The sequence below is a fragment of the Canis lupus genome, chromosome 30 (assembly GCF_048164855.1).
Source record: "Canis lupus baileyi chromosome 30, mCanLup2.hap1, whole genome shotgun sequence".
NCBI lineage: Eukaryota > Metazoa > Chordata > Mammalia > Carnivora > Canidae > Canis > Canis lupus.
The window spans coordinates 40,361,001-40,377,187 of record NC_132867.1 but is presented as its reverse complement, the minus strand read 5'-3'; the positions used below and the strand labels follow the sequence as shown (position 1 = coordinate 40,377,187).

The window sequence follows — 16,187 nt, the reverse complement described above, 5'->3', positions numbered from 1 at the left end:
ATAATTTGTGATATGTCAATGATACAGAGTGTGAAACCCAGAGCAACCCAGAAGAAATAAAACAGAGAAGGACAGCTCTGAGACTGAGAGTGGAGAAATAATGCTCAGTATCCAAAAGACATAGGAAAGGAGAGAAAAAAAAATAAAATAAAATAAAAATGAATGAAATAAACAAAATGAGTAGTAGATTTAACCCAACTGTATCTATGATGATGTTTATTGTAAATGGCTTAACAGCACTAGTTGAAAGGCTGAAATTGCCAAAATTGATAAACGTTGCCAATGACAAACCTGCTTCAAATATAGAGACACAGATACATTAAAAGTTAAAGGATGGGAAGAGTATAACATGTGAGCACTAAGCCTAAGAAAGCCTGGGTAGCTGTATTAATGGGAGAGAGATAAGGAAGACATTCAAACAAAGAATGGAACCAAGGATAAAGGCCACATTTTCTTAAGGCTAAAGGGATTGATCCATCAGAAGGTACAACAATCCTAAATAAGTATGCACCCAATAACAGGAATTGAAAATGCACAAAGCATAACCTGACAAACTGAGAAGCAAGGAACACGTCACAAGGGACTTGGGGATTTCAACATGCATCATCTAGTAATTGATAGAACAAGTAGACAGAAAAATAAAGATATAGGAAACTCATACTACACTATCAACTAACTTGACCTAATTGATATGGGTGGAATAGTCCACCCAATAACAGCAGGATACACATTGTTTCCAAATGTATCTGGAACAGTCTCTAAGATATACTATGCCTTTTAATAAATTAAAAAAGACAGAGGTCATATGAGGTCCACTTCAAAGCACAGTGGAACTAACTTAGAAATCCATAACTGAAAGATAGCTGGAAAATATGCAACCATTTGAAAATTAAACAGTACACTTCTAAATAACAAGTGGGTCCAAGCAGGAACCACAAGGTAAATCAGAAAATATTTTGAGCTGGATGAAAATGAAAACACGACACATCAAAACCTTCCAGATGCAACTCAATTATACTTAGAGGGATATCTTTAGCTTTAAATTGTTATATAAGAAAGAGAAAGATCTAAAATTAATGATCGAATTTTCCACCTTCGGGAGCCAGAAAAAGAGGAGCAAACTAGAGGTGGGGTGGGTAGAAGGAAGGAAATAAAAGGATAAGAGGAGAAATTATCGAAATGGAAACCAGACACACAATGGAGAAAACCAATGAAGCTCAAACCTGGCTCTTAGAAAAAAGAAATCAATAAAAAATATAAATCAGGCTGATTAGCTTAGAAAGGGAGAAGATACACATTACTAGTATCTTGAATGAAAGAGTGGGGTCTCACTCCAATCCCAGAGACATAAATAAAAGGGATGGCAAGGACTTTCCAAACTCCATCATGCCAGCAAATTCTCAGATGAATCTTCATTGGAATGGGCACCTTCCCAAGGTCAATCGCAAGTACACAGAAAACCTTGACATGCTTATCTCTTAAAGACACTGAACTCATAGTTTAAAAACTTCCCATAAAGAAACTCCAAACACAGAGCATTCACTGGTGAATTCTATGAAACATTTAAGGTAGAAATAGTGCCACCTGTATACAAACTCTTCCAGAAAGCAGGAGGGTAGAGTACTTCCCCACTCATCCCATGAGGCCAGCAGTGCCCTAAACGCACTAGGAATTCAAGGTTAAAGTTTTAAAACCAACTAATAAATCCACCATTAGTAGAACAGAGGAGTAAAAAACATGATCATCTCAATAGAGGCAGGATACATATTTGACAAAGTCCAACACGAATTTTTAATTAAAACTCTCAACCAGTTACCAATTAAGAAAAGAAGACCTTCAACCGGATAAAGGGTATTTATTTAAAAAAACCCTACAGGTAACATCATAACTGATGGTGCAGAACTTCACGTTCTTTCTAAGATGAGAACAGAGCAAAAATCTGGATTCTCACACTCTCACAAAAATCTTGCACTTCTCTTGTATTAGATACTCTAGGTAGTGCGACCAGTCAAGAAAAAGAAATAAAAGAACCCAAAGACATCCAGACCTAAAAGGAAGTAGCAAGTCTCTATTCGTAGATGTAGAAAAGCACAGGAAATCCACAAAAAGGCACTAGATCTACTAAATGAATTTAGCTAAGTCAGTACACAAAACCGATTATATTTTTATAATTGGAAATTGACCTAAAAAATCCATTGACAATAGCATCACAAATATTAAATACTTAGTGATAAATTTATCAACAACTATTCAACAACTCTACCTTGACAACTACGATATATTGAAAGATATTAAGAGAAACCCAAATAAATCTAGAGATACCACATTCACGAATCAGAAGACTCAACATTATAGTCAACATTATAGATAGTAATTCTTTTCAAGTTGTTCTATGTACTTAGTATAAGTTCAGTGTCTCCGCAGACTTTTTTTTTGGTAGCAACTGACATAGTGATTCTAAAATTTATCTGCAAATAAAAGGGACCTGGGACAAGTAAAACATTTTTGAAAAAAAAAAGAAATCAGAGGACTTGTAGTTCTCGGCTTCATGATTACTGTAAATGCGCGGTAATCAAGACAGCGCGGCAGTGATTGAAGGACAGGCATGTATGTTGATGCAACAGGACGGCGAATTGCAAACTTGGTCAACTGATTTTTGACAGGGATGTCATGATAATTTACTGGGGGAAACGTTTTTAGCAAACGTTCTAGAGCAAGTGGAGATCCATACAGAGAGAATGAATGTCAGCCCTTTTCTCTCCCTCTTGAAGATGGGCTAGACTGAGCTATTCCTTCCAAAGAACAGATTAAGGAAGGGTTAAAACAGTAATTTCCCAGCGGAGAAGCCAGTGAGTCAAAAGGATATCATGGACCCCCCCATTCTTTCCCCAAATCCATACCCCTGGGCTGACCCTGAGGAAAACATCAGACAAACCCAGCCTGGGGGACATTCTATAGATGCTCCGAGGCCCCCATGGTGGGTTGTCACAAGCACGGAGAGTGTGAGCACCTGTGAGACCCCAGGGCCAACAGAGGAGGAGCCCCCGTGATGAATGGACCATGGACTGCACCACGGCTCGGATGCTGGAGCAGAAAAATGACATCAGGAGAAAAACAGGTGAAATCGGAATAAAATATGGGGTTTAGTTAATAACGGTGTAAAAAAAAAAACACATTTATTACCAAGTCAAGGGCTCAATTATCTTCTATGTTAAAAAGGAATTTTATCCTAGAAAAAGTTAGAACTCCTACTTTATTCTAACATCTCCCATCAAGAGGATTGAGTTAAGGGTTTTTGAAGAGCTACAAAAGCATTAAAGAAGATTTAAAGCAATCAGTATCTATGTGTAAACGTTGTCACTTCCAAGAGGAGGAAAGGCCCAGACACACCAATGTCTCATCACACACCGCCCAGCACCTGACAGGTGGCTTCAGAATTCTGTTCTGTAGCCTTCAATCTTACCAAAAAAATCAAAAATTAAATGAACTGCAGAGTTTAAAAAGGGAAATCAGCCTCAGCTTCTGTCTCAGGCCATACACGAAAGTCACCCTGAGACACGGATCACAGACCTCAACGTAGAAGCTCAAAAAATAAAATAAAATAAAATTTGAGAAGGAAGCCCAGCAGAAGACCCCGCAGATAGGGGATGAGCTAAGGTCTCTCAGATAGGGCATCCAAAGCACAAACCATAAAAGATCAAAATTGGTAATCCGGGCCTCATCAGAATTTAATACTTCTACTCACTGAAAGGCATAACAAGAAAATGAAACAGCGAGTCGCGGGCGGGGAGAAATTGTTCACAAGACATATCTGACTAACGGGGTGCGTCTGACGGATCAGGAGGGCTCACTACCCCACGGTTACGGGAAGCAAGTCTCGACTACTGCAGCAGATTCCGGAAGAAGATTTATGACCGGTTAGTAAATATTTTCCCCGTCATGGGCCACTAGGGAAGCATGAACTCAAACTAATGCAGTATCGCCGCACACCCAGGAGAATGGTTAGCATGGAAAGCGCCGACAATTCCAAGTGCAGGCGGGGAAGTTCGCGCACTGTGGGTGGGACTGCAAAAAGGTGCTGCCCCTTTGGAAAAGCGGATTGATGGTTTCTCAAAAAAAAAAAACAAAAAAACAAAAAAACGGTGAAACCAATATAATCTGGTTTGGTCCATGAGAAATGAGAACACGTGTCCCCACAAAACCATGCACTTGAATGCTCCTAGCAGCTGTGTTCGTAAAAGCCCCCAGACTGGAAATGACCCGGGTGTCCTTCAACAGGTGGACGGGGTAGTCACGCTGAGGTCCCGCCACACCATGGAGTGAACGCTTCCAGCAACAAGAAGGAGTGAGCCACGGGGACACCCAACCCACAGACGAGCCTCAAATGCGTGAGGCTGAGTCCGAAAGGAGCGTGCACACCGTGTGCTTTATTTTATACAAAGCTCTAGAAAAGACAAATCTACAGTGTCAGGAAGCAGGTCAGTGGCTGATAAGACAGTAGGGGTCGAGGGCGGGCGTTAACCGGCAAGGGGCACGGGAGGACTTTTTCAGGGAGTATAAATGTTCTGGGCCTTGATTTTGGTTAATGGCTACAAGGGGGCATACATTTTTTTCAAAGCTCATCAGAATATACACTAAAATGGGAGTATATTTTATGAAGCATGAATTGTACATAAATGAGAGGGAGGGAAGATCCAAAAGGAAATGGGATTTTACCCAAACAACACCAGTGACTGCATGAAGCATCCAGGGAGGCTGGGGGACTGCAGACGGCCCACCTTTGCGGCTCATGGTCTGGGTGAGCGGTGCAGGCACCGCGTCCGGGAAGATAAGGACAATGTCACCCAGTGTCTACGTCGGTAGGGACAGCACGGGGGGAGGCCCCCCGAGGGATCGTCAAGGGTAGTGTCAGACGGGGCCATGGATTCTGTAATAGCACAGGGTTTTAGGTTCAAATGCTTACCTAATATATATTCAATCACAGGGGCAGCCTGGAGCCTTCTTTTTTTCTTTTAATTTTAAAAATGATAGCAGGGCCTTACCAGACAGTTGCTTGACGGCCACGGGTCTCACTTTGTAGGGAGTGCTGCAAGAGAGAAGAGGGTCCCACCGTGAGATGCCGTCAAAGGTGTTCTCGGCGCGTCTGCTGCGAGAGATAAGCTGCTCGGGATAAATTAGAATTCAGTGGATTAGGGTTTTTTTTTTTCCCCCTGAAATTAGTTTCTTTGGCTGTTCGGAGCTTCCTCACTCAGAAGCATTCCAAATACTTTAAATATATCATTTAAAGGATGAACTTCCTTTATCATGTTTCATAGTGGGTGAATTGGACAAATTTTGTGATCAGTACTGGGGCCCCTCAGGTGTGGAATGGCAAAGAGCGCCAGAGCCGCCCATGTCCGACCCAACACCCGACTGATGGAGCGAGGCTCCTGCCCCGGCCTGGTTCGAGCTCACGGCAACCGCATCTCCCAAGCGCACGAGAGAAGAGGGGCCGCTCAGCTGAGGACGCACTGGCATCTTGGTGATGTCATCACAGGAATCCCGAGGCCTGGAGGGGATGGGGAGGGAATGTCTGCCCCCCCCCCCGCCCCCGGCACACTGGGGACCAGAGGTGGGGGAGAGACAGCGGGGCCCACGGCAAGTGGGCAAAGAACAGAATACGCAATTGTTGGTGACAGGTTCAAAGAAAGGTGCCTCAAGAGAAATCCCTTTTATTCCCCCAAGCAGTTCAGCCAAATTTCGAAGACTGCTCACAGGGAGACGCGATGCTACGGCATCGGTCTTGGGGAAAGTCATCTTGGCAGGACTACTTAACGTGAAGATGCATAATCCGGGGCACCTGGGGAGGGGGGACTCCGTAGGTGAAGCGTCTGCCTTCGGCTCAGGGTCCTGGGACCCAGCCCCACGTGGGGCTCCCTGCTCAGCGGGGAGCCTGCTTCTCCTTCTGCCCCCACTCATGTCTTCTCTCTCACCATCTCTCTCTCTCAAATAAATAAATAAAATCTTTAAAAAAAGTAGTTGAAAAAAATGAAGACACATTGTCCTTTGATTCAGCACGTGAATTTACGAACCAAGGTATCAGATGAAACGCTGGCACACGGAGATGCCCTCACGCTGTCATGTGTCCTCGTCATCCATTTGTTCCTTCATTCAATAAATTGGTCACTGAGCGGAACTAGGTTCAGGTGATCAAACAAGACAAAAGTGCTCCTGTCCTCACGGAACTGACATTCCACGTTCAAATACGCAATGAAAGGGCGGATACAGGTGCACTGGTTGAGCAGCTGAGCTCTAGAATTTCCCTGGCCCCCTCAACTGGGTGGATCAATCAGTTGTGCCACGGATGGTCACTCGGTTGTCAAAGACGAGATCGACGTGCAAGTAATTGGCCTGAGGCGATGCCCACGACCCCCCCCGGGAGGCAGACAGCGCAAGTTACAGTCTAAGTGACACCGAGAGGACGAGCACAGAAAGTCCAGAGAGGCTGGTACGTACCAGACTGTTCACAGGGATCCATGGGATACCTGTGCTGTAACAGGCTTGGGCACGGGGAAAACTCTGACAGCTGCAAACGCTAGGAAAGTGTAGAGTAAGAAACACACAGCCCAGTGATCCTGGGTGATGGCTTGTTGATCCTGGGTGATGGCCTGGTGATCCTGGGTGAAGGCTTGGTGATCTGGGTGATGGCTTGGTGATCTGGATGATGGCCTGATGATCCTGGGTGATGGCTTGGTGATCTGGGTGATGGCCTGGTGATCCTGGGTGATGGCTTGGTGATCTTGGGTGATGGCTTGGTGATCTGGGTGATGGCCTGGTGATCCTGGGTGATGGCCTGGTGATCTTGGGTGATGGCCTGGTGATCTGGGTGATGGCCTGGTGATCCTGGGTGATGGCCTGGTGATCCTGGGTGATGGCTTGGTGATCCGGGTGATGGCCTGGTGATCTGGGTGATGGCCTGGTGATCCTGGGTGATGGCTTGGTGATCTGGGTGATGGCCTGGTGATCCTGGGTGATGGCCTGGTGATCCTGGATGATGGCTTGGTGATCTTGGGTGATGGCTTGGTGAACTGGGTGATGGCCTGGTGATCCTGGGTGATGGCTTGGTGATCTGGGTGATGGCCTGGTGATCCTGGGTGATGGCCTGGTGATCCTGGGTGATAGCCTGGTGATCCTGGGTGATGGCTTGGTGATCTGGGTGATGGCCTGGTGATCCTAGGTGATGGCTTGGTGATCTGGGTGATGGCCTGGTGATCTTGGGTGATGGCCTGGTGATCCTGGGTGATGGCTTGGTGATTCTGTGTGATGGCCTAGTGATCCTGGGTGATGGCCTGGTGATCCTGGGTTATGGGCGCACAAGTCCCCCCAGGGATTTACCCCCTGGCATAGTGCCCAGCAGTGAGTCCACACCTGTGAGGACCCTGCTGCCCCTCAGGAAAAAGGCCCTGCTTCCAAAGATCTTCTGGAAGTTGGTTATTTGGAAGTAGGGGTTCCTCCCCCTGGAGACTTTGTCACACTGGCAGATCCAGCGACACTTTATTTCGAATCTGTGTGGGTTTGAAGTGTGGCCCTACGTGGAGAGCAGGGGACGCACGGTGGCGTCACCGGCCTGGGCTGGAGCAGAGGGCCTGAGGGGGTTGAGGGAAGGCAGTCAGCGAGCAGCAGTTCTCACAGCCCCAAGCGCAGTGCTGAGCGCCGAGCAGGGAAGTCCTCCCAGCACGTCAGCCTCATCGACTTGCTGAGCTCCCCTGACACTTCCTCACGCTGTTGAAGCATCTGTTTGTCTCCTTGAAGCGTCTGTTTGTCTCCTTAGAGGAGGGTTTTGATGCAGTGGTGGTGGAAATGGAAGGGATAGGACTGTCACAGGATGGACACCGTGGGATCCGGAATGTTCCCCTGCCCAGAAAGAGGCACTGGGACCAGCAGCTCAGGGTTCCAGCTGGCATTCCCTGAACACGGGTGGGCCGTGATCTGTCAGTCATGAGGGCTTAGGGTTGGACAGCAATCACAGTGATCTTTCCTACCAGCTCCGAAAGAGCAGAAGCCATCTGGCAGGTGGCCTGACGAGAGCCCCTCTGATGGAAAAGGATAGAAATTCAGATGGTGCGTGGCAGTGGGGAGTGCTCGGACTGGTGTGGGGACTTGGAGACGTGTGTTAAGGTGGATTGGGGCCAGATGTTCCGGGGGTGGGGGTCTGGACAACATCTCGTGGCCAGTGGGCCCCCGAAGAACACCCTGTCGGGGAGGCCTGGGCTGAAGCTGTGCTGGAGGCCAGGGGGCACCCAGAGTCAAACCAGGAGGGCGCCGAGAAGCCCGGACAAGAAGATGCGGTCTGAACTAGACGCTGGCTGGGACCATCTGAGAAGGCGTGAAGGGGAGAAGTGTTTTGGGACACCTGGGTGACTCAGGGGTTGAGCGTCTGCCTTCAGCTCAGGTCGTGATCCCCGGGATCGAGTCCCGCATCCAGATCCCTGCAGGGAGCCTGCTTCTCCCTCTGCCTGTGTCTCTGCCTCTCTCTGTGTCTCTCATGAGTAGATAAATGAAATCTTTAAAAAAAAAAAAGGGGGTGGGGGAGAAGTGTTTTGAAGGGAGAATCAGGAGGTCATGACACTTGGTTTGAAATGAGCCCAGAAGTACAGGCCTCAGAGATGGGCCCCTGGGACCCCGCCTACGATCAGCACCCAGGGGCTCAGGCATGAGCCCTTGGAATTTGGAGCAGGGACCCCGAGAGCCTCTCCTGTGAGCGTGTGGCGGGGGATACCAGCACCACCCCCTTCCCGTGGGCTGGCTTCCGAGTCTGCGGCCAGGGAGATGAGCAGGGGACGAGGCCCCGCTGAGGCCACGATCGTCTCCTCCAGAAGTGGAGGCTGACCACACGCACGGGCGGCGACTTGGCTACTGTTTGCTGGGAAGAAACAAGATTTATCCGGCACCTCCCAAGAGGGAAATACCCCATGTTTGGTGGACACGACCTTCTGGTGAGCACCAGCCCGGGGGCAAGAGCATTTCCTTATAGTATCTACACCTCCCATCAGTGGCCCTCGCCCGGGGTACACACAGGAATCATCACCTGGTGAGCTCTAAACGCTCCTGGAAACTCCTTGAACTGGTGGTTTTAATCCGAGGTGGCGCTGGAAGTCGCTGGGTTAGAGGGACTGATTGTACTGGAACGGACAACCTCAGGCAGTAGGATTGGAGAGGACAGAGCAGATGAGGCCTTGCTGGGGGCCGCTAGGACGTGACCTGGGGAGGGGGCCCTGGCCTAGTGCTTAGCACACCACCCCTGGGCTGTGGTCAGGGGGCCTCCCGGCGAGAGCAGCAGGGCAGTCAGTGTGCGGCCCTGGGGCCTTGCTCCACTGCTCCTCACTGGCCTCCTGGGCCTCAGTTTCCCCTCCGTCCCTCCCCAGAGACTCTTGTTGAGAGTGAGCCCTCAGAAGGGCCCCCGAGCACGCCTGCACTTGTGATTCTCTTGGGAAGTGACTGGTCACGAAGGAACAAGCCTCCCTCACGGCCTCTCCCACCCTCACCCCACCTTTGGTTTAAATTCAGATTTCCCTACAGCAGTAAACCAAGGGGAGCCCATCCCGCGTGTGCAGAAAGGTGTCGGCGAGGCCCCTGCTTACCGCTCGGAATTGGCGGGCATGGTGGGGTCGATGGACACCATGGCGTCGTCCGCGGTCAGCAGGGAGATGGTTGTGTTCCTGGAAGACACACGGCGTCAGCGTCCCTGCGCCCGAGGGGACCACAGCACGGGTACCGGGCCCGCCCGCCCCAGGACCCGGCACTGCATGCGCACGCACACAGGTGGCCGTGCGTCATGCCAAGGGCTTTGTCCATTTTTTTTTTTTTTTGCTTTGTCCATTTTTAAGTAATTTAAAATGGGAATTGGAGGAAGTCAAGCTGCGGAGTTGGGATGGACGGAGGAGGGCTGATGTCGGCCAACGGCCAACGGTGAGCTGGGCTTGCCCTGGGCTTGCTGCCCATGGGAGCCTGGGAAGCAGGGGACGTCTCCTAGGAAGCAGTTTCCAGCAGGGAAACTGAGTCTCCCCCCGGCCTCTCGTCCCCAGGGCCTCCGCTGAGCAGGGTGGCCTTGGCCACATCACTGAAGCCTGTCTGGTCTCAGGCGGCGTGCACTGGGGGTGACCCCCGAATCCCGCACTCGAACGGGCTACTGATCTGGGGAAATAACTCTTCTGGAATCGTGACGATTCTATGAGGGGGTTACGGGCCTTTTCAACTACTTTCTGAATGTCCGTCTTCCCAGACGTTGCTCTGCGGGACCCCCTCCCCCACCACGCCCCCTGAGATAGAAAATCTCACCTGCTGGATCGTTTGGGCCTGGGGGGGCCAAAGCCAAAACACAACCACCCTCCTTTGGCCTTTTCTTCAAAAGCAAAAAAAATAAATACAAGGGGGGGAAAATGCTTTTAAGACGGTGGTTTCTGCCTAATTCCGCCCCTGGGATTCCCGCGCACACAGAGCGGTACCTGTCGGCAGGTAGGGGGACGGCTGGGGCACAAACCTGCAGGCTCTCGTTCACTGATGGGAAAGGGCTCCCACGTGCGTGGGGAGCCCACCGCGCCCTGGCACACCTGTCATCCCTCCGACCCTGGGCTCCCCCTACCTTCCCTGGCACCTTCCTCTCCAGGGGAACCGGGCCTGGAGGCTCGGTGGCGGCGGGGGTGGGGACAAGGCGCCCTGCTGGCCCACTCACCGAGGCAGGCCGGTGGCGATGCAGAATAGGTCCATGATGTCACTGGAGTTGCAGTACTTGCTGAAGACCACCTGCAAGACACGAGCGACAGGGCGGTGAGGGGCGGGCGAGAGGGGGTATGTGGTTTCCCCCACATAGGGGGGATGTCAGGGTCTGCGAGCTTTCTCTCCAGCCCAACCTGTAGGTTTACCATAAAAAGGAGATGACGTAGCTGTGGGCACAGGAATGCCACATGTCCATCTTTTTTTTTTTTAAATTTTATGTCCATCTTTTCATTTAGTCCATCCGTGGAGACTCCAGGAAACACACCTGCCCGTGATGGTGCTGCCTCAGAGCCACCATCGGAGGCGTCTGACACATAGATCGACACCCTTGGCTTCATGACCCCCCATCACGGAGAGTCTCTAATGACTCTTGGGGGCCGTTATGTGAAAAAACAAACAAAATCTTTTTGTTTATTTATTTTAAAGGTGTACCTTTATTTACTTTAGAGAGAGAGCCAGAGAGGGAGTGTGCAAGTGGGGCGAGGGGCAGAGGGAGAGAGAGAGAATCCCAAGCAGACTCCCCATGAGCGCAGAGCCCCACAACCCCGAGATCATGACCTGAGCCGAAATCCAGAGTTGGACTGATTGAGCCGCCCAGGCCCCTCCCCCCACCCAAATCTCTTCAAAGATCATTGGTTTAAGAGGAAAGCTTCGGGGCGGGGCTGAGGCTGTAGGACTAAATCCGGGACGCATCACAATGGGAAAGCCCGAAGCGGCCCGCGGTGTCCACAGTAAAGCAACCTTGAGCGGGCAGGTGCACGGCGCCTGGGGATCCCGCGCTGGGGACGCAAGAGAAATGCGACTACATCAGCGTCTTCCGTCCAGGGGTCCTGACCGTGCGTCTCTGCTCGGGATCCCTCCCTGGGAGGGGCCTCACGTACAGCGAGAGATCTGATCTCCCCTCTGACGGGGCCTGGGCAGTCCACACCAAGGCCCCCCGTTTCCACCCTGGGAGACGGCTGCCTTTCACGTTTCCCTGGCTGACTGCCCCCCCCCGTCCCTGCGTGGGCGAGCAGCAGGCCTGGGGAGGGTGGGCGCCCAGAGCCCCGCTTTCCCACCTAACCATGTGCCTGGCCCGCGTACCGAGGACGGCGCCTCCCCAGGGGCCCGGCGCAGGCCTGAGCGCCGTAGTTGGTGCCTTGGCTTCTCTGGCTGCGCCGGGGGAGGGGAGGGGAGGGGCGGGCGGGCTGGGTCTGGGGTCCTGGCCGTTCACCCCCCCGCACGGCTCTGCTTCGGACTTTCTCCTCGTGAGCCTCTGGGAAGCTCATTTCCTCGTGGTGCAGGTTGACTGGGCTCCTTGCCGACCCCAGGGAAGGGCGGCAGCGGGCGGAGGCAGAGGGTTTGCAGGGGGGAGTGGAGTCTCCCGGAGCCCTGCTTAGAGGACGCTCCTCGGAGTGTGGGTCTGGGTGCAAGAAGGCCGACTTCCGGACCCGGCTCGGGGATGCTGAGAGCCTGGGCTGGGGCCTGGGAACCTGCATCTGGTGTTTCCCAGGCTCCCTGGTTAGCAGCCGGCACTGAGAGGTGTGGGGTCCCCCCGGCAGAGCGGGGTGGCTGTGGCGAGCACCGAGCTCCTCCCTGCCTGGCTGCAGAAGGTCCCTCTCGGTTCTGCCCCCGGGTGGGCCCCCTTGCACCAGGAGAGGGGGCGCCCCGGCTTATAGAGGTCGCTGCTCCTGAGGGGCTCGCGTGCCCAGCGGCTCCCCACGGCTAGTTGGGGTCCTGTTCCAGCTTGCGGTGGCCGTGGGGGGCGGTCACCTCTGAGGTTACTTCTCTCCAGCGTCTTCGGGCACCGCGGCTTCCCCGCGGCTCTGGGAGGCCTGATGGCAGGAGGCCCGCTCCAGGGCACGGGCTCTCAGCTGTAGCAGTTGGGGTGACAGTGTGGGACCCGGGGCCTGGGGGCCCCTGATGCTCTGCCTCTCGCCTCCACGACCCCAGGCAAGCTTCTTTCTGTTTCAAGCTGCTCTTCTGTGGAACAGGCAGGAACGGGGACAGAGGGCTCTGTTCGCCCGGACACCTGCCCGAAGCCTCTGCCACCAGCTACAGGCCAGCCCGCGACTCTGTTGGGAAGGGCCACCTTGCAGCCCCAGGGGGAAAGACACCCGCTGCCCCCTGGACGAATAACCAAGTGGCAATTGAGGTTCGGGTCGAGTTGTGCAAGCTGAGGAAGACGAAAATGCCGGGAGGGGACTAGGGACCGGGCAGGGGGTGGGGGGCTCCGTGCAGGCGTCCCGGGCACCTCCTCCGCGAGGCCGGCCACCACCTTCACCACCACGGGGACCATCTCACGAAGCCGGCGGCCCGGGATGGCACCGGTTATCTTCGGAAATCACAGAGCTCGTCTGCCGCAGCTCTCAAAATCATCAGGAAACTAGCTGTGTCAGACGTGTGGCGCGTTTGGGGCCGGCTGTTGTAAAACAAGCACTCACGTTCATTGTCTCGCTGTTACTGCGCTCGCCGCCTGCGAGCTCCTCACTCAATTGCCTTAGCAACAATTTTCACAGGGCTGCTTGGAACTCGGAGTGACGAATCTCAAGCAAAATTGTCCTCGTTATAATTCTTCCGTAGCGTGGCCCCCACCGAGTGATTTTACGTGGCTCCCGCTGAAGAAGCGGAGCCAGGTCTGTAGACACCACACTGCTGGGGACGGAAGGGAAGAAGGGAAGAGGGTGCTGCCCCGGGCATCAAGCTGCCCTTCCCGCAGGGCGACCGGCGAGCTCTGCTCCGCCACGCGGGGACCCCGCCCCGTGCTCCTTCCTCTGGCCCATCAGAACCGGACGCTTCCGGGACGTTCCCTGCCGACCCCTTCCTTGCTCTGTCCTCCCCGGCTCCTGATCTCAGCCCCCCTCCCCCGACGTCTCCCACCTCGGCGTGAACGCTTCACCATGCGTGTGTTTGCTCTTGTCATGGATGATGACGCTATTAGTTACGAATGTCACGCTGACGTCGGAAATCTCCGCCCAACCAAAACCAGGGTATGACTTCTGCAAACAGCCATTCGGACCTCTCAGAAGACGGGAGGAGGAAAGCAAACGGACAGTAGAGGAAAAGTGATGGGCGGCCCAAATCTGGAAGCAACCCCGAGTGTCAAACACGCGGGGGTCTGTGCACGTCCCAGAACACCACTCAGCAAGGGAAGGGGAAAGAAATGATCGAGCCGCACGACAACCGGATGGCTCTCAAGGGATCGACGCCGAGTGAATAAACGCTGACCGACCCCAAAACGTTCCATACCGGGCGATGCCGTTTATAATGACATTCCTGAAATGACAAAACTGGAGAAATGGAGATTAGCGCTAGCCGGGGGTCAGGGACGGGGTGAGTGAGGGCAGGAGGGTGGGGGAAGCAGGTGGAAGGGTTCTAGATGGGGAAGGACTGGACTGTTCCATCCTGTGACTGTGGTGGGGGCTGCGGGGACCCGTACGTGTGATGATATCCACGCTCGGACACGCACAGTCCAACGGGTGAGGTCTGAGTAAGCTGGTGGCTTGTCTCGCTGTCAAGATACCATAATTTTGCAAGACGTTACCATAGGGGACACTGAGCAAAGGGTACGTTGTTCTGTCTCCGTTATTTCTTACAACCCCACGGGAATCTATAATTATCTCCAAGCGTTTACGTGGTATAGCTCTGGGTGGCGGGGTGGGGGAGGCGAGGGGTGCTCTGCCCAGAATGCTTGTCCGCACGGCCCCGGTGCAAGGCCTCTGAACCAGAATGCCTTTTCCAGGAATCGCTCTTCAGGAAATAATAACAGCAAACATAATAATAAGAGCATTTACGAAGTGCCAGGCTCCATTCGGGCACTTTCCTCCAGTGAGCTCGTGTCTGCAGCGAGCCAAACCCCTGGGCCGCGTCGCCGCTCCGTAAGCAAAGATGCATGGCCGGGGGGGACGGGTCCCCTTGCACGACTGCTCGCCCAGAAATAAAATTAAGCTAAACATCCCATCGCCGATAGAACTGTTACATTTTAGGACGTCTCCATGACGGAACATTATCCTGGCACTAAAATCGTGTTTTTTGAAGACTCCCTAATGCTACATGGGAAAGTACTGCTGATGTGATGCTGAGTGAAGTGATCAGGATAAAATAAATTATGTAAAACACACACACACACACACACACACACACACACACACACACACACGAGAAACCAGGAGAGGTCCCGAAACGTCTGCGGGCGTGATGATGGATTCTTTTCTTTTTATACGTTCCGCATTTCTCAAATATTCGATGATGAATATGCAGGACTTTTATAAGCAAGAAGAGAGTGATCCAGATCTAGAAGCCGAGGTTCATAATTGATAACAGAACTCGCTTCCGAACCTCCCCTCCCGGTAGCACGCTGCACGGCATGTCCATGGAATTCTTATGAGGGAGAAAACAGTCTTCGCCGGTTTTTTATTTGGAAAGAGTATTCTTTGGCATCAAGCCAAGCAGATGAGGAAATTAACCAGAGGACAAAACCCAGGATTTAAATAGCTCCCAGCAAGGGGAGGGGGGACAGGGTGGTGGGGGGGGGTGGCCTCAGGAGAGCATAGGAGAAGTGGGGGGTCGCAGAGACAGCCAGGGGGTGGCAGACGAGGAATCCAGAGCAGAGAACGAGGCCAGGTGCCTCCGGGGATGGAGCAAGGAGGGGGTCCGTGCCTCTGAGCTGGCCACGGGTACACGGGCCCAGCAAATGAAAGAAACTCAGGGCCTGGAGCAACCCCATGCGGCTCCCCATCCCCGGGGCTGGGGGGGACTGGCCGGGAGGTGCTCCTGCCCTCAGCAGGTGTTCTGAGCGCCTGAGACCAAGCCAGGCCTTGCTCCCACAGGCCAGTCTTTCTAGGTGAAGAGTTTCTCAGCTCCAGAGCTTATCTGAGCACCCCTCAGACCCTGCTGATGTGGGGTTTCTGGGGACCAGGAAGGGTGTGGGGGCCCGGGCCTGTTTGTCAGGAGGCTGGGCAGGGGCCCCGGGGGGTCGGGGCCAGCAGGCCGGCTGAGCGCTGCTCAGGTGGGGGAGCCACAGCCGACTTCCGAAGGGGGGCGTCCTGGTCGACCAGAGCTGCGCTGGGACCTGGGGGTGCAGCCCCGGGCTCAGATTTCCTTTCTGTGAGTAGATCGGCTTAAATTCCTTTAGACATAATTACAGAGCAAACCCTCGGCTCTAATGACCTAAATATCAATGATTTGAGGGGGGACACGTTATCTTTGGGGTCAGGCCCACTCGGTTGGTACCAGAGAGGCTGCCCAGGACCACTGTCCTAAGACCCAGTCCTGGCCCCCGATTTGTAGGGCCCCACAGCCCAGGCATGCGGGCCTGTCCACGCAGGCCGCGCCCTCAGGCAGCGTTTTTGGGGACCAACAAAACGCAGTGCACCTAACTGAGGCTCAGGCTGGGAGCCCGCAGGAGCCACCCCGAGCTCCCAGGTTCCAACTGTGGTGTCCACGCAAGGACC

The 16,187-nt window shown here is 53.1% G+C and overlaps 1 protein-coding gene across 4 annotated transcripts in view; it reads right to left on the bottom strand.

Moving 5' to 3' along the window:
- The window catches only part of PDE9A (phosphodiesterase 9A), an 86,931-nt gene that overhangs the window by 53,638 nt on the left and 17,106 nt on the right, over positions 1 to 16,187 (bottom strand). For all 4 annotated transcript variants that reach the window (XM_072807092.1, XM_072807089.1, XM_072807091.1 and 1 more), the window contains exons 2-4: positions 10,712 to 10,782; positions 9,621 to 9,698; positions 5,043 to 5,086 (exon numbers count right to left, since the gene is read on the bottom strand). In XM_072807092.1, coding sequence (XP_072663193.1) covers positions 5,043 to 5,086; positions 9,621 to 9,698; positions 10,712 to 10,782 — 193 coding nt within the window. The remainder of the gene's footprint in view (positions 1 to 5,042; positions 5,087 to 9,620; positions 9,699 to 10,711; positions 10,783 to 16,187) is intronic.